Below are 23,326 nucleotides of genomic sequence, written 5' to 3'. Positions count from 1 at the left end.
TTTTGGGAATTAGAATGGAAAGTGTAAGCCAAAACCTTTCATCCAACACCAGTGTCTGAACTCACAAATGTGCTAATGGAGGAAATGGTATAAAAAGTCCCATTAAACACTCTTAAATCTAGCCCTCCCAGAAGAGTTGAAGCTGTTAGAGTTGCAAAGGGTGGACTACATCATATTAAACCCTATGGATTAAGAATGAGATGTCACTCAAGTTTATATGTGTGTAAAGGCAGACGAGTGAGTACGTAAGACAGTGTACTTGTTTCTTAAGCACACTAACAAGGGAGTCTGCGGGTCAGTGTCTTGGGCAAACTCAAAGAATATCCTTGAATTAAGAGACCTTAATTTATGGGGTAATGGAATGTTGTTCCAGAGAACGATAGTAAAATTAAAACTTTCCGATTTATGTGCTCCCAGTTGTAATTTTTTCTGACAGCTCAAAACATACCCAAGAACACAGGTCAAAACAGGTGAAAACAGGTCAGAGTTGAGAACTGGGATTGGTTGGTAGTTAAATCATACTATTAATTATTTGGACGACATTTTGTGTTTCTGTATACTGACCATCATAATGTTTTTCTCTTTTCAGTTCCGCCTGAGCTTACAGTCCCGAAGGGGCAATCTCAACTCATTGTTCTCGAAAGGGACAATGTAGACCTACAGTGTTTGGTCTCAGGAAAACCCAAACCCATCATCATGTGGTCTCGGGTGGAGGAGAGTGGGCCAGCTGCTGCAGTAGCACCTCTGATGCCTGATGGCTCGTTTCAGATGGAGAGCTATGATGGCATACTGAGGATCTACAATGTGACAAGAAAGATGAGCGGGACGTACCGCTGCCAAACCAGCCAGTACAACGGCTTCAACGTCAAACCCAGAGAGGCCCTGATCCATCTGGTGGTCCAATGTAAGTAAACATTATAGGAGCCAGACCAAGATTTCCACAGAACTCCATAAAATAATTTTTATATGAATCTTATCTGTATGCTTAAACTTTCTGGACCTCCTGTAAACAGCCTATGTGCCTACTGGCTATTTGAAAAATATTCTGCTTGCTTTTTTTGTAGCATTAGAAAAAGAAAAGTAAATTGGTGCTGATGCCTGTTCAAGCCTACAATGGGCAAAAAGTAGGAGATAAGATTAAAGAACCAACTGCTGCAACTTCTCATTTTGTCATATTCTGAGCTTTTACGTTGACTATGCAAAGTTTTCCTGTGTCTACTGAATGGTTGATAACAAACTTTATGCCAAACTTGATATGCTCCGATCCCTAGCCAGCAGCTGACTGGCCAGGGTTAATTTGGGTACTGTCTGTGTTAGCCACATAGCACATGAAAAATAATAAGTACAATCGTTCCTGAAAGAAAATCATGCCATCCACTGCTAATATAGTCCATTCCTTCAAGTCCAAAAACATCTCTATTATGTTTATTGATCTCTCTAAATTGTCCTTAGGTATGAATGGGTGTGTGAATGGTTGTTTGTCCTGTATGTCTCTGTGTTGCCCTGCCATGAACTGGCAACCTGTCCAGGGTGTACCCTGCCTCTTGCCCATAGACCGCTGGAGATACGCACCAGCTCCTCCGTGACCCAGTATGGAAGAAGCGAGTATAGAAAATGGATGGCTCATCAATTCATCATTTGGCTCAATGTTAAATGTTTATTATGTAAAATGGTCTGAGTCTGAAACAGTTTTTATCTTGTGAAATTACTAAATGTGTCAAAGTATCTTTAATGTGCAAAGCAGCTCTTAGCAGACAGTTTTTTGGTAAAAAGGAGAACAATTTCTTGCTTTACAGAGGAAGAACTATTTCTGATTGGCTAAGTTCTAATTTAGTTCAACTCATTGGCTTGAAAATATGGAGCATCTTTAAAACGTCACCTTAGATCTGTTGAGGAGCCCTGGTTGACATGGTCTAGACCAGGAGTGACCAACCAGTTCAGCATTAAGAGCCAGAATAAAATCCAGCAGCATGGCACAGAGCTGCACAAGGAAATGTCAACACATTTTGTTGTAACTCAAATGCCTTATAACATAACCCTAAACAGTTTTTAACATGTTCGTATAAAAGCTTCTTAATCCCAGACTGATTACTTGAAAATAAAAACTGCTGATTTCACAAAATGTCCTCATGTAGGGCAGTGCCCCCTTTCTTGACTTCAAGCTAAACCGCCAAGAGAAATCTGGGTGGTTTGGCTCCAAGTTTGAAGCTTAAAAATGTGTGACAAAGCAAGCAGAAGGGTTTCCCTATTCTTCCAGAAGAAAATACAATTCCTCCCATACAGATAGAAATGTTCCATGCTCCTCTTCATATGTACTTGTTGAATCCATGTTAACACAATAACACTTTGTTTTGAAATTGCTAAAAACTTCACAAAAGGTTTAGGTCAACATGCTTTAGTTTAAACAAATTTTATTGATAAGTCAAAAGACTTGTTTGATTTCTAAGACTAGTTGAGTTATGGAGGCTGGTAGTCAGTTGCAGGAAGATGTTGGTTGTCAGATAAAAGGACAGTACAGGATTCATTGCAGCCCAGAAAGAACTTAATCATGCTTTGAGAGAATCCAGAGGAAACCATAAAGTTGTTGTTGAAGAGATCTATAGCCTCTGAAAGACTGTTAAACTTAGTGAAATGCAGCCGAACGCAGCTCTCCACTATGAAAGAACAAAGTGAAGCTGATTAACCTAATTTTCAAATTTGAGTTCTTGGAAGATGAGCCAGCAGTTTTGAACAGACTGTAATAAGATATCCACAAGCCCCAATGGTTTTGCTGCCATTCTTATGAAAAATTGTGCTGCACAAATCACCTGTGCTGCATGGTGTCCTACTTTTCAACAGTCCCTTGATACTCCTACAATTCCTGCTCTGTTTTAGAACATATCATCACGCCTGCAGCAAAAACTTCATATCCTCTAAAAAATCACTGAAAATGTGCTTAAGATTCATGTTGCTATTAGTTTGGACTCACTGTTACTATCTCACTAAGAAGAAAGGAGCACAGAGGATGGTGTAGGAACTGTGATGGATCTATACAGTAAACATATGAAGATGCTTTTTTGGCCTGTTTTTGTTCACACTCTGTTGCTTTTAAATGCCCTTGAATCATTTCTGTTAGTTCAGATCCTCCAATTAAAGGAATCTGGTTAGGATGATCAAGAACAACCCAGCAACCACCAAGGCTTGCGAGACACCAAGTGGGGGTCTCCAGATGATTTTCAGAATCATCATGATATGACCCCTGTCCGCCCTGCCCGGGATGACCCATCCATTACCCCAGGGGAAAATTGTGTAATAGAGAGCGTATCTCTAATGTGCTCGTGAGCTTTAAACCAAATGTCAATAGTATTTTTAAGAAAAGGATTTGTTGTTCAAGCAGTTCAAGAAACCCTCATGACGACTACAAAATCGAGGCACGTGACGTCGCCCGGTATGGCGCAGCCGGGGTCCCACCCTGGAGCCAGGCCTGGGGTCGGGACTCATCGGAGAGCGCCTGGTGGCTGGGTTGCTCCTCGCGGGACCCGGCCGGGCCAAGCCCGAACGAGAGACGCGAGACCATCCCCCAGTGGGCCCACCATCTGCAGGGGGAACCGTGAGGGACCGGTGCAAAGAGGATTGGGCGGCGGACGAAGGTGGAGACCTCTGCGGCCAGATCCCCGGATGCTTAGGCTGGCTCTAGGGACGTGGAATGTCACCTTGCTGGGGGGGAAGGAGCCTGAGCTTGTGCGGGAGGTCGAGAGATATTGACTAGAAATAGTCGGGCTCGCCTCCACGCACAGCGTGGGCTCTGGAACCCATCTCCTCGAGAGGGGCTGGACTCTCTTCTACTCTGGAGTGGCCCACGGGGAGAGGCGGCGGGCTGGGGTGGGTTTGCTTGTCGCCCCCCAGCTCAGCCGTCTCGTGTTGGTGTTTAGCCGAGTGGATGAGAGGGTCGCATCCCTGCGCCTTCGGGTTGGGGAGAGGTCTCTGATCGGTGCGGCTGCCGCAGTAATGGGGGTGCTGTGCCGGTCCGTTGTGGTGAAGAGAGAGCTGAGCCGAAAAGCGAAGCTCTCGATTTACCGGTCGGTCTACGTTCCTACCCTCACCTATGGCCATGAACTTTGGGTCATGACCGAAAGAACGAGATCCCGGATACAAGCGGCAGAAATGAACTTCCTCCGTAGGGTGGCCGGGCCTTAGAGATAGGGTGAGGAGCTCGGCCATCCGGGAGGGGCTCGGAGTAGAGCCGCTACTCCTCCACATCGAGAGGAGCCAGTTGAGGTGGCTCGGGCATCTATACCGGATTCCTCCTGGACGCCTTCCTCGGGAGGTGTTCCAGGCACGTCCCACCAGGAGGAGGCCCAGGGGACGGAACAGGACACGCTGGAGGGACTATGTCTCTCGGTTGACCTGGGAACGCCTTGGGCTCCCCCCTTAGGAGCTGGAGGAGGTGTCTTGGGAGAAGGATGTCTGGGCGTCTCTGCTGAGTCTGCTGCCCCCACGACCCGGTCCCGGATAAAGCGGAAGACGACGAGTACGAGTACGAGGATTTGTTGTTCGTCTTTTCAAAATTTTAGGATCTAATAAATATAAATATAAATTAAATGTTAGCTTGGTTACTGTTTGTTCAATAACAGCTGGAGGAGATTGTTTACAAAAAATAGAACATCAGCGCAACGAAGCTGAGCAGCCCAATAGTACCACTCTAGACTTGGCATCTGTAAACCACCCCTATCATATGGCAGGTACAACAGCCTAAGCCTAAGGCGAGCTTTACTGTTATTCCAAATAAATCTACAAAAAAATTAAATAAACCTACAATAAATAAACCTACAGAAAATGTTTGCCAGAGGGAGTGGGAGAGACTGAAATAAGTAAATAATTTAGGCAAAATAAACATCTTCATTAAGTTAATTCGGGCAATCAATGATACGCACATTGTTGTCTTCCTTTCAACTAACTCCTGTACTTTCCCCATCAAAGGGCTCTAATTTCCATGTACAATAGTATTAATTTGAGGGGTAATCCTAAATCCAAGATAAGTGAAACCTTCTACCGTGTTAGAAAATGGCACTTTTATGGTCTAATTACTTCTTTCCTCCTTGTACAAAAAGTGTATGGAAGATTTTTTAACATTAAAGCTGTATCCTGAAAACTGGACCCAAGTTTATTGATTAACTGCAAGATTGCCGGGATGCTAGTTGACAATCTGGATAAAAAAAATATCACATCTTCTGCGTACAGAGAAATTGTTCCTGATCTCCAATAGTTATTCCTGACAAGTTAGCCTCGTTTCTTACAGACATGGCCAGAGGCTCGATAGCCAAAGTAAACAACAGCGGGGAAAGAGGGCAACCCTGACAGGTTGACCTTTCTAGTGTTATTTGGCTTGATAAATTGCTATTGGTCATAACACAAGCTACAGGGATCTTTCCTCTCTTTTCAAATTCCATTGCTGTGTGGAAAATACAGCATTAGTTCAGAAGAAAGTCAGCCTCTTTAGGTGTGGAGAACAGAATGGTCTTCCTATTATGGAGAACCCTCATCTTGGAAGTATGCAGCTGAAATCCCCAAAAGGTTCCAGCCTCGACGTATTTTTTCTTCACAGCGTTGAACAGGCTCTGTGTCTTCATGGTTTCTGCTGAAAAATCTTGTGCAAAGAAGATCATATGACCCTCATGTGAGATCGACAGTGTTTCAGCTGTGTGGAAGACATACTAGTGGTGTTGAAACTGCAGGAAACGAATTATCACTGCTCTGTTATATCCCACTTTCGGTTTTGCCAATGTGCGGTGAACCTTTTCCAAAACAAAGTATCTAAACATGTCAAGATTCAGCCAGGTCGGTTACATCTGTTGAATGAACCCAACCAAGGGCCTGTTTTTTTCAGTAGACTCCGGCAGACCCACCAGCCTCAGATTCTTACGTCTCCCACAATTCTCCAAATCCTGTCTTCAACTCTAGGTAGACAATGCGCTTTGCTGCATCAACCAGCTGCACTCTCACACAGTTCAAATCATCTTCAGCCGTTCCAATCCAGCTCTCAGCCTCTGTTAGCCATTTAGCATTAGCCGTGATATTCTTCTCAAGATCCGCAAAGCTTCCTTGCACAGCAATGACGGAGCAATTCATCTCGGTCAAACGTTTCTCCACATTGTCGAGCTTGTTCCCCAGGCCATCAACAGAACTTATCTCGGTGTTAATTAGGCTAGCCGTTGTACGCAATGATTGTAACTTGCTAAGCACAGAAGCCAGGTCGGCCTGTTGTGGTTCGTCCGCTCTACTGGTAGCATCAGCGGTCAAAGTGCTGTTTTTAGGCCTTTGTGAACTGCGGAACCTTGATGTATTCCCACAATCTTTGATAGTTATTTGTTTAGACATCATGTTGAGCTGGTAATAGCATCAGTAATCAACTTTTGCAGAATTGCAGGGGAGCACATACCCTAAACTGCCATTCCAATCTGCGGCTCCACAGCGACCCCCACAAACTCTATGTTTAGCATTGGCGAAGTTAATATTTTATTCAGCAAAATACGGGTTTGCGAAGCTAACTTTTTCGTGAGCTGTGAAAGCAATGGAAAAAAGCTATGAAAAAGATGTTTTGGGGAGATGTATAGCAGAGGATGGGTTGTGGTGAGTTTTGCTTTTTGTACTTTCTGTCACATGGGATTAAAACATTGGGTGTTATTTTTTCTTTGTAACATGTGGAATGGTGGTGTTTATGTTTAATATGGGATGTAAATAATTTAGGGAGGTGATATAAATAGTGAGAGTAGGGAACAATAAGTTTTTACTTCCCCCTACTCCTTTCTGAACAGTCAGCTTTTCACATCTGATAATTTTTGTTCTTGTGTTGTTTTACGTATGTTTGGAATAAACCAATAGAAAGCTCTTTTGGACTTCTAATTTTTACATTATCTATATCAGTGGCCTTCACGTTTCCATATCGAGGCGGCGCAGCATATTATACGCTGTTTCCACATTAATGGAAAGACCGCCAGATCCTCGTATGTCAGCTACATAATAGAGCAATGTGATGTGTTACTCCATGCGCACCACACGCTGACAGCCTGTCACAGTGTCATATTGACATCACTGCTGCAGGGTGAGCGGCATGTTTTTGCCTTTGGCCAAAGGAGCCTAGACTGAAAGAAAATGCATGTTCCAAATTCTCTGGAAAAGGACAAGTAGACAGCGAAAATCGACTATTTAATAGACAGACCAATATGCATTCATTCTCCCTCCAAACTTCACAAGAACGATGTCCTTCATTTGTCAGAAGTCTAAAGCTATAATAAAGTTTTCCAATTTGAAACGTCGGTGTGAGAGAAAGAAAAGGTATTTTTTTGTAACTGAAAATTTTATTTACTTTTACAACTTCTTACATGAGCTGACAGCTTCTCACCACTTATTTCCATCACACTCAAACTTTGGTCCTATTATCCATACTAGAAAAATAGATAAATATTTAAATAAAAATGAACAAATAAAATAAACAAACAAATTACATATGTATATACACTTAAATATAAAAAACAACATGGAGATCAAATCATAATTTGCCTATCACTAAATACTTCAGCTCAAACTTTCTAATTATAAATCTCACTCAACAAACCTGTCCCCAAGCCTTGTCAAAATTCTCCATATCATCATTAATCCTGGACAATAATTTTTTATATAACACAATTCTTAGCATGTTCTCTTTCCACCTGATAAACTCTGGAGGGGATGGATCTTTCCACACACCAAGAATCAATCGAGCAGCTGTTATTAACCCCTACCTTTATAACCACAATTCATATTTTAATAACCCCAGTATTACAGATCGATCCCCTAATAAAGATAATATTGGTGACCAAGGCAGTGTCATACCAATCAACCTTCCTATACTGTCTAATACTTTCTGTCAAAAGGGGTAAACCCTCCCACATTCCCATATAGCATGTAAAAATGTCTCTGTCTCTGAGCAGCATTTCCAACATAGATTATTTGGCATAACTCCCATCCTGTGGAGTTTTGATGGGGTGCAAGCAAAGGTATTTTAAAGAGACGTTTTCTCAAATTTCTGAATTAAGAACGACGATGATAAATGCACTAAGATGGTGTTATCTAGCTTCAAACAGGATTCTTGTTACATCTATGACACAACAACAAAAAGCAACAAAGTGTTCACTCAGAGTGGCATTAAATGTAGAATAATTTTTCTTCCCACTTTTGTGTGTGAGATCTTGATTTCTTTGTTTACCAAAGAACTCTGTGGAGTAGGGGCGCACCGATTCATCGGCTGGCCGTTTGATCGGTAATTGGCCGATACTTATGTCAAACCTTCACAAAGGTCTGAAAATCACTCTCTGCCGTGAGAGGGGCTCACTGACAGACCTCCACCAGGTCACGTCTGAACGTGCGCAGTTCACAGCTGTTGAGATTGGAACACTGAAGTTGTGTTGTGACCTTACAACACCTGACAGTGTCAGTTATAAAGAAAATTGGTATCATTTAAAAATCGGCAGGTCAGGCTTTTTAAAGATCGACCATTGGGGCAGAAAACTGCAATCGGTGACCCCTGGAGTGGTTGAACCAGTCGGGTTGGGGGGTGGGGCGACATTGAGGATAAAGAGGACAGCTTTGATCCTGATAAGTTAGATAACTGAGAAACAAGCAAATAGATTTCATCATGTGGTTGTAAAGCAACAACTCTGGACCGATGCAGGTTGTTAAAAAGTTAAATGTAAAATAATGATTTAAACTTATGGATCCAGTACAACAAAAGGAATAATGGAAGGATTTAATCAACTTTATTACTGTAAAGCTACTCATTATCTATAAGTTATCAGTTGAAACAAAAAAAACATTTATTAGCTAATAGTATTTTAAATAGAGTAAAGAAGTAATGCCATTTGCTGAACTAAAGGTGTATTGCAGTTTTTTCACAACTTCCCCATACATCATTAGGCTAAATAGTCTAAATAGCAATGGAAACAGAACGTACACAAATTCTGGGGCTTTTTCTGGAAAAGGAGCTAATGGTTGACAGTTGAGTCAGATGCCACTTTAGTACCTACTGTACTCGACTCAGGGCGGGTTGGCTCTACACGGTTTGGTTCGTTTTCCATTACAATTGAGTACCATCTCAAAGTGGGTAGGATTGTCAATAGCAAAGCAGCCCCACAGTCCTGATGCGTCCTTACATGTCGCCTCTCAGTAGTGCCTTATATCCCCCCTCTGCTGTAAACCTTTTCCATTTTATGAAAAGAAAACTAAAGTTATGGTATTTAGACCCAATAGCAGCCTGACCGCATGGAATGATCTCTCGCACTGACTCTGTATGAAAAAATATCATTACCAACCTAGGGGTAAAAATTGATCCCGTGTTGATTCTTGAGAGTCAGGTAAACACAGTCCTGTTATATCCAAATGCATCTTGAAACAGTTATTCATGCTTTTATTACCTCTAGGCTGGATTATTGTAATGAGCTCTTGTTTGGAGTCCGCCAGGCACACTGAGCTCTTATAATTTGTTCAGAATGCAGCAGCTCGATTTTTAACTGGCTCAATACAATTATCTCAGTATTAGCTTCGCTTCATTGGCTTCTAGTTCATTTCAGAATTCATATAAAAGTCCTTCTATATGTTTTAGGTCCCTTAACAGTTGTGCACTATTGTAAAACCACTAAAACAGTAAATAAATAAATAGAAAAAAAACAACCTTAAATCAACAAAATACAAATAATGTTTGTTTTTCAGCCATGACAATGACAAGGACTTTAAATGGCAAAACTGGAGACTTTTGACCATGGTGAAGTTAGTTTTAGGTTGGATTTTTGTGCTCAGTGGGTTCAACGGGTCTTCCTCCCATTTTACCCAATGCAGGCAGTCTGAGTACAGGCAGCTGCTCTCTGCCTGCCCCCTCCGCCAGCAGACGCTGGCTTAAGGACCGTCAATACATTTCAGAATCAAACTGTTTTTTATTGTTTTGTGTGTTTTGGGAGAAACTTATGTGCGTCTGTACAGCTGATTTTATGTGTAATCAGCTGATTTACGATGTTATTAAATACAGTGCCTTGCACATGTGTGTAATTCAGAAAGCTGATATGTCCTTTTTCTATTCTTTTCATTTGCATTTCTTTCAAGCATGGCTTATGATTAGTAAATGGTAAAATTATATTTCGATATTATTGTAGTCGCTCTTGAGTTTTATTAACCTTTCCCTGCACTACTTCTTCAAAAACCAGGAGAAATTACCTGGTCCCATGGCCAATCAGTGACCAGCAGTCTGTTCAAGTCACATGTAGTCCCTACTCAGCCCTGGTTGTACCTGCTCAGGAACAGGGATGCAAATAGTAGATACAGATAAAATAAAAACATTAATGGACTCCCTGAAAACCTGAGGTGTGCAGAAACACTTGGCTCCTTTAAATCAGGACAGAAAACATTACTGTTAACTGCAGCTTACTTATAGAAGGTAGCTTTATCATCTTATTTCTATCATGTCTTAGCTTTTTTTTCACATTTGCTTAAATTATGATTGTAACCTTTCTTTTATGTGACTGTCTTCTTTTTGTTTGATGCTTTGTCTTTTTAATGTGTATTTTTTGTGCTTTCATATCTATTCCTATGTTGTACAGTAAAACAGTTTGAATTAATATGTGCATGAATGGACATATTACCTGGCTATTCCTTTCGTTCAGCCCAATAAAACATTTATGAACTATCCTTTGAACCTGAGTAAGCACCAGGACATTCATGCCCAGAAATTGGTCAATACAAATCAGCTTTTCTATTTCTAATTAGAAGAGTGCTTTAATATCTGGCCAGATTGGCACTGAGCACACTAATTAATACCTAGATATGATTAGTACCTAGACTAATAGTGGTTTTGCAGTTTTGAACAAAAAAAATCCTCTCTTTTATGGATTGTGTTTAGCAGCTGACCAGTTTTCATTTTCTCACTGTCTTTCAGTCACTCCAACTGTGGAGCCTGTGTACACGGAGGTCCGTCAGGCACTTGGCCGAGCGTTCAGCCTCACCTGCAACTTACTTCAAGCTTACCCAGCTCGCCACCTGCAGTACGAGTGGAAACTGGGCTCACGCCTTCTCACTGTTGGACAGTTTAGCGACCAAAGACACGACACCAGCTACCATGTTAAAGCTCTGAACCGAGAGGGTTATGGGAAGTACACCTGTGACATCACCAACGAGGCTGGGGCAGGTCGCTGCACTTTCCTAGTTACAGGTGAGCCAGTTTAATAGCATGATTCATTAATGTTTAATAAAATATAAAAGAATATTCATCAGTGACTTTATAGACTCATAAATGTCTTTGATGAAATGTGACATGTGCTTGTTTTGAAGTACTCAAGACCATATTCTGCAATAATATGCTCAGGTTACTAAATACTTAATAAATAACTTTTGGTCAGTTAAGTATTGTCCTAGGAACACCAGCCCAATATGGCAGTGGTATTAGAACAACAGATGAAAGCACTGGCATTCTGAAAACAGCAATCCCTGCACACATCTGGAATAAAATTCTCACCGGTCATTTTCCTCTGAGTGAAAAATACCTTAAAGGTGTCCCATAAATGGAAAACCAATAAAATGCAGTGATTCATTGTGTCAAACACTCTGATCTAATAAAATGATAGCTGAGGATTTACATTCAAATCATCTATTTTTCTCAGTAATGCTGTGGTTTGCAGTAAGAACCTGAAATGTGTCAGAGTTTATACCAGTTAATCAGGGCTAGTTCTTGGCATAGGCCACATAGGTGGTTACCTAGGGCACAACCAGCTGAAGGGGGCACTGCTGCGACAACTGAAAAGATAAGAAAAACATATAATGAAATATATTTTAGCAACAATGGGCAGCCCTGACTGGTGTCCTCTTCTCATGCACTGTATTGAAAATAAAAATTCAGAAAATATAAACAACATGGAGGTTCTGAAAGTCCACTTTTACTGAGCTAATAACATGCCTAAACCTTCAAACCTTTTTAAATCTCCATAGAGACAAAACTATAATCACCCTATTGGGAGCTAGCTTAAGTACTGATACTAGTGTCCAACCACAGTCCTGGTCCAACTGCACTGGTGTCCAGCATGTTTTAGATTTTGCTGGTTGAATAAACCTGAATCAGGTCAATGCTTTATTACCAAGCCGCTATTAAACTCTTTGACTCACTGAAGAGGTCATTTAGCAATTTGACTTAGTTGTATTGGAACATGACACATTTAAAACACACAGGACACTGCTTGTTAGTTTGTCCACTTAACGCTCTCTCTGTAGGGTATGAACATATGTAACAAATGGAATGTATTCTTCAGCAGCTCTTTAAGAACTCTTGAGAATAAACTGTAAACAGAAAGATTTATGTTACATGAATTTACAAGAGCAGCCATCTGGGTCCAATTCAGCAGCTGTGGACTCATGCATGGGACCCAGTGAGTGTTCTGGATTGATTCTGATTCTGTTCTCTTACTCATATTTCTGTCTTCTCCTGATGAAAGCTTCCCTGCAAAGACACCCTGTCAGATTTCCTCTAAAACCTGCTGACATGTTAAGCCTCTTAGCTGGGCCAGCTGCCAAGCAGCAGCACATTCCACAGTCAGCAGTAGAAAGTTTTTAAATGATGAAATTGGAAGCTGGGTGGGAGGAAGCTGAGGAAAGGTGATAAAAAATGACAGTTTGTGGTGGACCTGTCATTTGCTTAGTTGTAGCATAACTGAGGATTTAAAATATAATAAGTCCTTCCTAATCCTGCAGGACCTAATGAGACAACAGCAAAGCTTTGGTGCTCAACTAGAAAAACTAAAGCTCACCAGACGGTGAGGCTGTTTCTTATATCTTCAGAACGAAGTCCAAAAACTGCAGAAAAAACACCGTAATACCTGAGTCTCACAAGTACATCCGAAGAAACCCTCTTTACTAAGAAAATATGAAAAACCCTGGAATGTAAAGGGTGTACCATGACAGCAAGCGTTAAATGTTACTGATGTTTTATAGTCATAGAATAAATTGTTATTTTAAATTTCAGAACATCTAAGAGAAACTGACTGGTTATCTATCTTCTTTAGCAACAACTTGACAGAAGTTAGCCGCTGCTAGCTCCTTTTCAGAGCCAGGCAGAGGCTCAGCAGCTACTTCCTAGAGGCTTGACCTCAGCCAATAGGAGAGAAGCTGAGGCGGTGACTCTGCTCCAAAGACCACCCCTCTGTCTCAGTCCCGCCCTTTTCGCATTTTCATTTCCAAGAGCATGTTGAGGTATAAAAAGCCAATACAGAGACAGAGAAATTTAAAAAAGAAAGATGGAAATGAATGGGCTCAGAGAATCCTTTGGGTAAAAAAACACAACGGGGATATATCAGGGGGGGGGGGGGAAATATATCAGTGCTTAAGAAATAAAAGGACAGTAAAATAATTTGAAAAATAATATATTTTTGAGGAAAAAAGCACGTTTTAAAAATATTTTAGTGGTAATAATATGAAAGAAATAAAAGTCAGTCATTTTCTACTGCTTATTCCATAGTGGGTCACAGGGAAGCTGGTGCCTATCTCCAGCAGTCTATGGGCAAGAGGCGGGGTACACCCTGGACAGGTCGCCAGTCCATCACAGGGCAACACTCAAACAACCATGCACACACTCATTCATACACCTAAGGGCAACTTAGAGAGACCAGTTAACCTAACAGACATGTCTTTGGACAGTGGGAGGAAGCCAGGGTACCTGGTGAAAACCCACACATGCACAGGGAGAACATGCAAACTCCATGCAGAAAGATCCCCAGCCAGGAATCGAACCCAGGACCTTCTTGCTGCAAGGCAACAGTGCTACCAACTGCGCCACCGTGCAGCCCAGAAATAAAAGTGGTAGGAAAATTAAAACAGCAAGAAATTTACTTGTTTTAAATAACAGAAAAAATATAAAGTTCAAGAAAAAATATGATTTGTGGTTTAAATAGCATTGCATTTAATGGTGCATCCATTTATATTTCTAGCTACTTTTTGACCCAGTAATTATTTTATTGAGTCATTTATTTATTTCTGTGTTTATTCTTAATTATGGCAGGATTGGTGCTCCACAGGGAACAGTGTTGGTCGTCACATTATTTAAATCTCGCTCCCTAGAGGGCGCTGTTAAGCATGTTGGTGGTGAAATTTGATAAGTTGTGGTTAGAAATTAGCTGCTTTTATTATCGTATTAGTTGACATTGAGGTGAGAGGATTTTTAGTCTTTTTCAAATTAAAATGCAACATTTCAGTTTTTCTGTGCTTACAAATATTTAAAAGTATAAAGGGAGAAGTATAGGTAGGGTAGCTTGAATTCTTTGCTAGGCTACACCATGTGCTTGCTAGCTTAACTACTAGCAAAAGATGCCATATTTCACAACTAACCTCATGTTTGCATTGTTACATACAAATTTATAACAAGCTATAGTCAGAAATTATTGTAGATCAAAAGAGTTTCAAATAACTATAGAACACCACCAAGATTTTGCACTAAAATGTTTATTGGGGAGGAAATCGCTACCTGCAGAATGAAATTGTTTCGTTTTTAGCGAGGAGGAGAAAAATCAGCTGGTAGAATACATGATCACCGCCTCATATTTAGTTTAACATCTCTAATATTGCAAACTTCTTTCATACGACTATACATAGCAATAGTCTATTCAGGCAAAGTTGAAGTTCTCTGTTTTTGAGTGAAGGCCTTTTCAAACAGCTGGCCCACAGAAACATGCATCCTGGCCAAGAAGTGGACAGACATGGGGCCTCATGTACAAAGCTTGCGCAAGCACACAAACGTTGCGGCACAACGTTTTATGCACAACTCGACATGCATAAAAATGAATGTTGCGTGAAAATGTGCAGAAATCCACACAAATTTTTGAGCTGCCGTAAAAATGTGCGGCTGCTACGCAAACCTTTTCAGTCAACAATAACAAACTACAGAGAACTTAAAGTCACCTAAATACACCAAAATATGACTCAATTCAGCTTTATTTAATTAATTGAGCATCATGATGTTCATGTTTTTTTATGAGTTTGGGCTTTTATGGTTTAAAAAGGAGTGTTTTTCAACCCTGGTTGTCAAGGCACATTGCCCTGCATGTTTTGGAGGTCTCCCTTCTTTAACACACCTGATTCAGGTAAATGCAGTTCAGCAAAAGCCTGGTAATCAGCCATCAACTGAAATCTGGTGTGTTGAAGCAGGGAAACATCTAAAACATGCAGGACAGTGTGCCAGGGTTGAAAAACACTGATCTAAGGGGCGCTTTCATTCTCGCTGAAAAAGAAAACGGTGTTGGATCAGCATATTAATTCCTACCAAGTCAAGTTTGATGATCACAATCACACATGTCCATAAATAGCTGCATAAAGTTGCTCGTAACTGTGAAACGATGGCAGCTTTGGCACAGCTGAAGGACATCGCCAAGTCAGAGGGAGCGTTTTTTTCAGAGATCGTACTGATCTGCTGTTACATGATGATGCATGGCTTATTAGCTGGGTTAGATTGCCCAGGGCAATTATTTTGGAGCTCTGCACAGAGCTGGCCTCATGTGTTACAGAGGGAAACCAGGAGGAACCGTGCATCACCAGTACCAGTTCAAGTTCTCACTATGAAAGGACCTTTCAACCGGAGTTTCTCAGAGGGAGCTGACTGACAGGTCAGGTATTTAACAGTCATCCCTGAGCCGGGCCATGCCAGGGGCCTCATCCGTATGTTGCTCAGATAAATTTCCTCTAAGCTGTGGCTCTAATTTGCAGCGAGAAGCTAATTTCTGAATGTAATCAGAGCTATGGACTGCACTCATATTGCTAAGGACCCCATCTGTTACTGAATCTGCATTTGTGAATAAAAAGCATTTTCATTCAGTATATGTGGAACTTATTTGTAAAGTGCAAATGTGTCTCACTAATGCAATGACACGATGGCCTCCTGAACTCATGATTCCTTTATACTATTATAATAATTATTGTAATTATTATTATTATTATAATAGTTGAGTTGGAAACAAACCTCAAGCAGGGTCTGTGTGCGATGCCTGGCTTCTAGTAATTTTTTATTTATTTAATGTGACGTCCTGAATTGTTTTACAGATTTAAAGTACTTCACATAGTGTGTGTGGTGACACTCTTCCTAATGGAAATATAGGAGCCATATTCACGTCATTACAATGATTTGGTATACATTACAATGATCAGCATTGAGCTTTGATTGAGCTCCATGAAGCAGCTAGATGGTGCCTTTTGATTTGATGCAGACTTTGTAGAACTAAACGGGTTCATCTGACAACCGTTTTATTTTCATTCAGATGTCATTCAAAAGGTTGTTGGTTTGCTGTAATTCACACAAATCCCTCATGGTGTGTAGGTCTCTCTGTGACTGCCACAGTACCGTTGCCATGGTTTTTTGGACCTGTGGTGGGTATCTTCCAGCTAATTATGCTACTTTGCATATGTATTAATAGGCGTGGACTGGGCGGTTCAAGCGCATCGTACAGCAGCGTCCAATTCCCCGCAAATCGAGATGTATGAAGGCTACGTGTGAGGTCACATGTCTATGCAGTTTTGTACATCCGAATTTTTTTGTGTACTGCAAGTTTCAGGATTTCTCTCTACCGCAAACGTTTAGCATGAAAGCTGCACAATCTTTTGTACAATGGGCCCCAGGACTGCACACCTGGAAAGCCACTTTAAATGTAAGGAGGTGAGTGAATGTAATAACGGGGTTGGATGGCCATATTACTGTTCTGCTACATTGTTCTTTATACTGTTTTCTTTACTGATTGTTATTAAATACAGTGGGGAGAACAAGTATTTGATATACTGCTGATTTTACAGGTTTTCCCACTTACAAAGCATGTAAATGTCATGGTATGACATCTTTGGACTTGGTTTGTGTTTCTGTGTTAACTGTTGCTTAGGTCTATGTTTCCCTTTCTTGTTAATTAGTTCCACCTGTCCCTTCTACCTCCATGTCTCCTTGCCACACTTGTTCTTAGTTCCTGTGATTATCTGCCTTTGTTTTCTCCCTGTATATTAGTTGGTCTGTGTTCTTTGGTCCCCGCTGGTTCCTCCGTCACTATCCCTGGTTCTGTTTCTCTACATGTTCCGCAGTGAACTCTCATGTAAGTTTTTGTCTGGACTCTTGTGATACCTGATGTGATTGTTTTGCTTCACCTGGAAATCGCTTAATAAAGCTGATAACTCATTTAATCAAGGGGCTCCCAAGCTCTTGTCTGCGCATTGGTCCGATCCAAACACAGAACGTGACATTAGGAACCAGCCAGTACCAGGACCAGGCAAACAAACTAAAAAAGCTGAAGAAGTGGGAACGACAACAGAAGGAGGAATTGAAGAAAATGTACGGTGAAGAGGTAGAGATAGTACCTTCACCCATGATGCTCCAGGAAATGGAGGAGGCTGAAGGACGCCGACTGACGCCGGTATCTTCAGTATCCATACCGGGTCGGATTTGCTCCAGTTTGCCCCCGACAGTCTCAGCCACCTCTACTTCCTCACGCCGCCCCTGTCATCGTCACAAGCCCTCCTCATCACCCACAGAAACAGCAGCTGCAACCGAATTTCCCGCTGGGTTCGGCTCCCGTCCTGGACAACGTCGTCACCACGGAGCAGTTGCCATTGGGGTGGTACGGATGGGCGCCTCCAACCCTTCCTCGGAGGGTCCGTCCGCCATGGCCTCCTCGCGGCTGTTTTCCCTGGAGTTGGTGGATAGTCACCCAGCTCCCTCTGCAGTTCTCCAGCCGTCGGTGCAACCTCCAGCCCATAATTGGCTGCAAGCCAGGCTGGAGACAATGAAAAACGACTTCATGAGGCAACATTGCTTCAGTTTTGGACGCCATTTAATGGCACATCCTCAGGATCCGGACCTGGTGCAGTCTGTCTTACAAGCCGAATTTATTACGGAGGGATGGCTCGATGCTCCAGCTCCTGTCTCCGCTGGTGCTCCTTTCGACTCTCTTCTTGTGGCCATTAGAGCAACACAGATCCTCAAAGATCCTGGGCCACTGCCGGGCGTCGCCAAGCTTTATGAGCCTCTGCAGCCCCAAGTTCCTGAGTTTCCTGAGGGGTCTGAGGACAGAGCGCCTCTACTTCCTGAGTTTCCTGAGGGGTCCGAGGACGGACCGCCTCTACTTCCTGAGTTTACTGGGGGTCTGAGGACAGACCACCTCAGCCCCAAGTTCCTGAGTTTCCTGAGGGGTCCGAGGACGGACCGCCTCTACTTCCTGAGTTTACTGGGGGGTCTGAGGACAGGCCACCTCAGCCCCAAGTTCCTGAGTTTACTGAGGGGTCTGAGAATGGACTGCCTGTACTTCCTGAGTTTACTGAGGGATCCGAGGACGGACCGCCTCTACTTCCTCAGTTTCCAGAGGGGTTCGAGGACGAGCCGCCTCTACTTCCTGTGCCGGAGGGGTTCGAGAACGAACCGCCTTTACTTCCTGTGTCGGAGGGGTTCAAGGATGAACCGCCTCTGATCCTAGACGCCTGCATCTCTGTCGCCGCCGGCCTCCTGGACGCCTGCATCTCTGTGGCCGCTGGCTTCTTCGCCGCAGGCCTACGGATCATTGGCTTCGATGTAGGCCTCATGACCGTCAGCTCCTTCATCGTCGGCCTTTGTTTTTCTCCTGGTGGGTTATTATTATTTTTTTTTTGTTTGGACTCGTGCCCTCCTTCCGAGGCCCCCCTCGCCCACCCTGGTTGGAGTATTTTTGTGTTTTGGACTTTGTGTTCTATAGTGGACGTCTGGCATCCAACCTTGAGCGGGGTGGGGTTATGTCGTGGTATGACATCTTTGGACTTGGATTGTGTTTTTGTGTTAACTGTTGCTTAGGTCTATGTTTCCCTTTGTTGTTAATTAGTTCCACCTGTCCCTTCTACCTCCATGTCTCCTTGCCACACCTGTTCTTAGTTCCTGTGATTATCTGCCTTTGTTTTCTCCCTGTATATTAGTTGGTCTGTGTTCTTTGGTCTCCGCTGGTTCCTCCGTCACTATTCCTGGTTCTGTTTCTCTACATGTTCCGCAGTGCACTCTCGTGTAAGTTTTTGTCTGGACTCTTGTGATACCTGAAGTGATTTTTTTGCTTCACCTGGAAATCGCTTAATAAAGCTGATAACTCATTTAATCATGGGGCTCCCAAGCTCTTGTCTGCGCATTGGTCCGATCCAAACACAGAACGTGACAGTAAAGACTTTAATTTTATGATAGGTTATCTTCAACTGTGAGTGACGAAATCTAAAACAAAAATCCAGAAATTCACATTGTGTGATTTGTTAAGTAATTAATTTGCATTTATTGTACGACATAAATATTTGATCACCTAACAGCTAGTAAGAGTCCCAGCTCTCACAGGCCTGTTAGTTCTTCTTTAAGAAGCCCTTCTGTTCTCCACTCATTACCTGTATTAACTGCACCTGTTTGAACTCGTTATCTGTGTAAAAGACATCTGTCCACACAATCAATCAAACAAACTCCAACCTCTCCACCATGGCCAAGACCAGATAGCTGTGTAAGAACATCAGGGATAAAACAGTAGACCTGCACAAGGCTGGGATGGTCTACAGGAAAATAGCCAAGCAGCTTGGTGAGAAGACAACAACTGTTGGAGCAATTCTAAGAAAATGGAAGAAGTTCAAGATGACAGTCAATCTCCCTCGGTCTGGGGCTCCATGCAAGATTAAATTAAATTAAATTCAATTCAATTCAATTCAGTTTTATTTATATAGCGCCAATTCACAACACATGTTGTCGCAAGGCACTTCACAACAGTCAGGTACATACACTCCAAGTAATCCTAACAATTGAACAGTGCAGTCGGAGTTAGCTTTTTATTCAAAGTTTTTCTATCTAAGGAAACCCAGCAGATTGCATCCAGTCAGTGACTTGCAGCATTCCCTCCTCCCGGATGAGCATGTAGAGACAGTGGACGTTGGCTTTGCAGCAATCCCTCATACTGAGCATGCATGTAGCGACAGCGGAGAGGAAAAACTCCCTTTTAACAGGAAGAAACCTCCAGCAGAGCCAGGCTCAGTGTGAGCGGCCATCTGCCACGACCGACTGGGGGTTTGAGAGAACAGAGCAGAGACACAAAAAGAACACAGAAGCACTGATCCAGAAGTACTTTCTATGGGAAGGAAAAGTAAATGTTAATGGATGTATCTCCTTTAGTCGTTTCACCTAGAAAGAAAGAACAGATAAACTCTGAGCCAGTTTTCAAGGTTAGAGTCTGAAAGAGAGCACATATAATTAGTTACAGTAAAAGCTCAGTCAATTTCCATGTCTAGGAGAGAGAAAGGGTTAAACACTAAAAGACAGGGCTAAGTGGATCATCGGTAGAGGGTGAGCATTAAGTTGTTGCCAGCAGAAGCTCGGACGATTCCCCTCTCCAGAAAGGTGTCACAGGCAGACACAGAGCCAGGCCAGATGTAGCTTCTAGGAAGAGAAAAGGGAGAACAAGGTTAGAAGCTGAAATAACAGCAAATAATGCAGAATTGGAGAGTAGTGTGAGAATGTAGCAAAGAGGGTGAAAGTGGTCAATATGTCCTCCAGCAGCCTAAGCCTATAGCAGCATAACTACACAGATAGTTTCAGTTCAGATTATTTAGTTAAACGGCGCTTATTTACAACAATGTCGTCTCAAGGCACCTCACAAAGGGTCCCACTGATGGTCACTGTTATACTAAAAACCACAATGATTGGGATACCTCCCTTTGTCAGACTGATTATAACCATTGGAAAAGAGAAGGGGTCATACAGGTAGCAGAAATGGAGGGTGTGTTTGCACCTCAACCATAACTGAGCCGGTTTAGGCTAAACCTGACTCCCCCTTACTCCAACCAACAGGGAGGGAAGAAGACGGAGGTGAAAAATAAGGAAGATAGCTCAGGATAAACTAAGCCACTCTAACTATAAGCTTTATCAAAAAGGAAAGTTTTAAGCCTAGCCTTAAAGGTAGACAGGGTGTCTGCCTCACGGACTAAAGCTGGGAGCTGGTTCCACAGGAGAGGAGCCTGATAACTAAAGGATCTGCCTCCCATTCTACTTCTAGAGACTCTAGGAACCACCAGTAAACCTACAGTCTGAGAACGAAGTGCTCTGTTAGGAACATATGGAACAATCAGATCTCTGATGTATGATGGAGCTAGATCATTAAGGGCTTTATATGTGAGGAGGAGAATTTTAAATTATATTCTGGACTTAACAGGGAGCCAATGAAGGGAAGCTAAAATAGGAGAAATATGATCTCTCTTTTTAATTTTCATCAGAACTCTTGCTGCAGTATTTTGAATCAGCTGAAGGCTTTTAACTGCATTTTGTGGACATCCTGATAGTAACGAATTACAATAGTCCAGCCTTGAAGTAACAAATGCATGGACTAGTTTTTCAGCATCACTCCTAGATAGGATATTTCTAATTTTGGCAATGTTCCGGAGATGAAAGAAGGAAATACTAGAAACCTGTTTAATATGGGATTTAAATGACATGTCCTGGTCAAAAATAACGCCAAGGTTTTTTACTTTATTATCAGAGGTCAATTTAATGCCATCCAGGTTAAGTGATGGACTAAGCAGTTTCTTTTTTAAAGACTCCGGTCCAAAGACAACAACTTCTGTCTTGTCTGAATTTAGAAGCAAAACATTTAACGTCATCCAAGTTTTTATATCTTCAAGACATGCTTGTAGTCTATCTAACTGGTTGGGCTCATCAGGATTTATGGATAAGTAAAGCTGAATATCATCAGCGTAACAGTGAAAATTTATCCCATGCTGCCTAATAATTTGACCTATTGGAAGCATATATATAGTAAAGAGAATTGGCCCATGGCCCAAGTACTGAGCCCTGTGGTACTCCACAATTAACCCTGGAGTTTAAAGATGATTTATCATTTACATGAACAAACTGGAATCTGTCAGACAGATAAGATTTAAACCAGCCTAGCACTGTTCCCCTAATCCCTACAGCATATTCCAGCCTTTCTAAGAGAATTTTGTGATCGACTGTATCAAATGCAGCACTGAGATCTAACAGAACCAGAACAGACGCAAGTCCATTATCTGAGGCCATAAGAATATCATTAGTGACTTTCAGCAGAGCTGAAACCTGACTGAAACTCTTCAAACAGGTAATTGCTGTATAAATGCTCACACATTTGATTAGCAACAATTTTCTCAAGAATTTTAGATAAGAATGGAAGATTGGATATAGGTCTGTAATTTTTCAAGTCATCTCGATCAAGCGAAGGTTTCTTAAGTAAAGGTTTAATTACAGCTAACTTAAAAGCCTGTGGTACATATCCATTTACTAAAGATAGATTAATCATATCTAAAATTGGGCTGGTAATCAGAGGGAACACTTCCTTAAATAATTTGGTTGGGAGTGGGTCTAACATACAAGTTGAAGGTTTCGATGAAGCTAATATTTCTGATAACTCAGGAAGCTTCACAGGATCAAAACAGTCCAAACACAAATCAGGTTCTGCAATTATTTCCGATGTTGTCTCACTTGCTGAGGATGAAGTAATCATCTTCGGGAATATGTCAAATATTTTTTTTTAATAGAATCAATTTTATTTAAGAAGAATCCCATAAAGTCATGGCTGCTAAGAGCTAAGGGAATGGATGGCTCAACAGAGCTATGACTCTGTGTAAGTTTAGCAACTGTACTAAAGAGAAACCTAGGATTATTCTTGTTCTCTTCTATTAATGATGAGAAATAAGCTGTTCTAGCTTGGCGAAGTGTCTTTTTATACAACAGTAGGCTATTTTTCCAGATTAAGTAGGAATCCTCTAGGTGTGTAGAGCGCCATTTTCTCTCCAATTTTCTAACATTGTGCTTTAAAGTACGCAGCTCTGAATTAAACCAAGGAGCTAGCCTCCTATTAATGATTACCTTTTTTTTCAAGGGGGCTGCATTGTCTAATGCATCACGCAATGATGAAGAAACACTATGAACAAAAGAATCAATTTGTGAAGGGGCAGAAACAGAATTATTGCCCTCCACTGTGCTTTTCACTGATAATGAGGAAATTAAAAGTGGAACAGATTCTTTAAAGGTTGTTACAGCATCGCCTGATAATGATCTACTATAATGAAATTTTCTTTCAGGTGTGGAGTACTCGGTTAAATTAAACTCAAAGGTTATTAAGAAATGGTCAGACAGGACAGGGTTATGAGAGAATATTGTTATGTCTTTACACTCAATGCCATATGTCAGCACAAGGTCCAGAGAATGAAGACAAAAGTGGGTAGGTTTGTTAATGTTTTGATCAAAGCCAATTGAGTCTAAGATAGCATTAAACGCTATATTTAGGCTATCACTTTCAGTGTCTAC

The 23,326-nt window shown here is 41.8% G+C and overlaps 1 protein-coding gene across 1 annotated transcript in view; it reads left to right on the top strand.

Moving 5' to 3' along the window:
• The window catches only part of LOC124855122 (MAM domain-containing glycosylphosphatidylinositol anchor protein 2-like), an 85,115-nt gene that overhangs the window by 35,164 nt on the left and 26,625 nt on the right, over positions 1 to 23,326 (top strand). The window contains exons 8-9 of the mRNA XM_047344687.1: positions 590 to 904; positions 10,940 to 11,212. Coding sequence (XP_047200643.1) covers positions 590 to 904; positions 10,940 to 11,212 — 588 coding nt within the window. The remainder of the gene's footprint in view (positions 1 to 589; positions 905 to 10,939; positions 11,213 to 23,326) is intronic.

Source organism: Girardinichthys multiradiatus, chromosome 19, assembly GCF_021462225.1.
Source record: "Girardinichthys multiradiatus isolate DD_20200921_A chromosome 19, DD_fGirMul_XY1, whole genome shotgun sequence".
Taxonomy (NCBI): domain Eukaryota; kingdom Metazoa; phylum Chordata; class Actinopteri; order Cyprinodontiformes; family Goodeidae; genus Girardinichthys; species Girardinichthys multiradiatus.
Note: the sequence above shows the minus strand (reverse complement) of the source record. Positions and strands in the feature narration are given on the sequence as shown.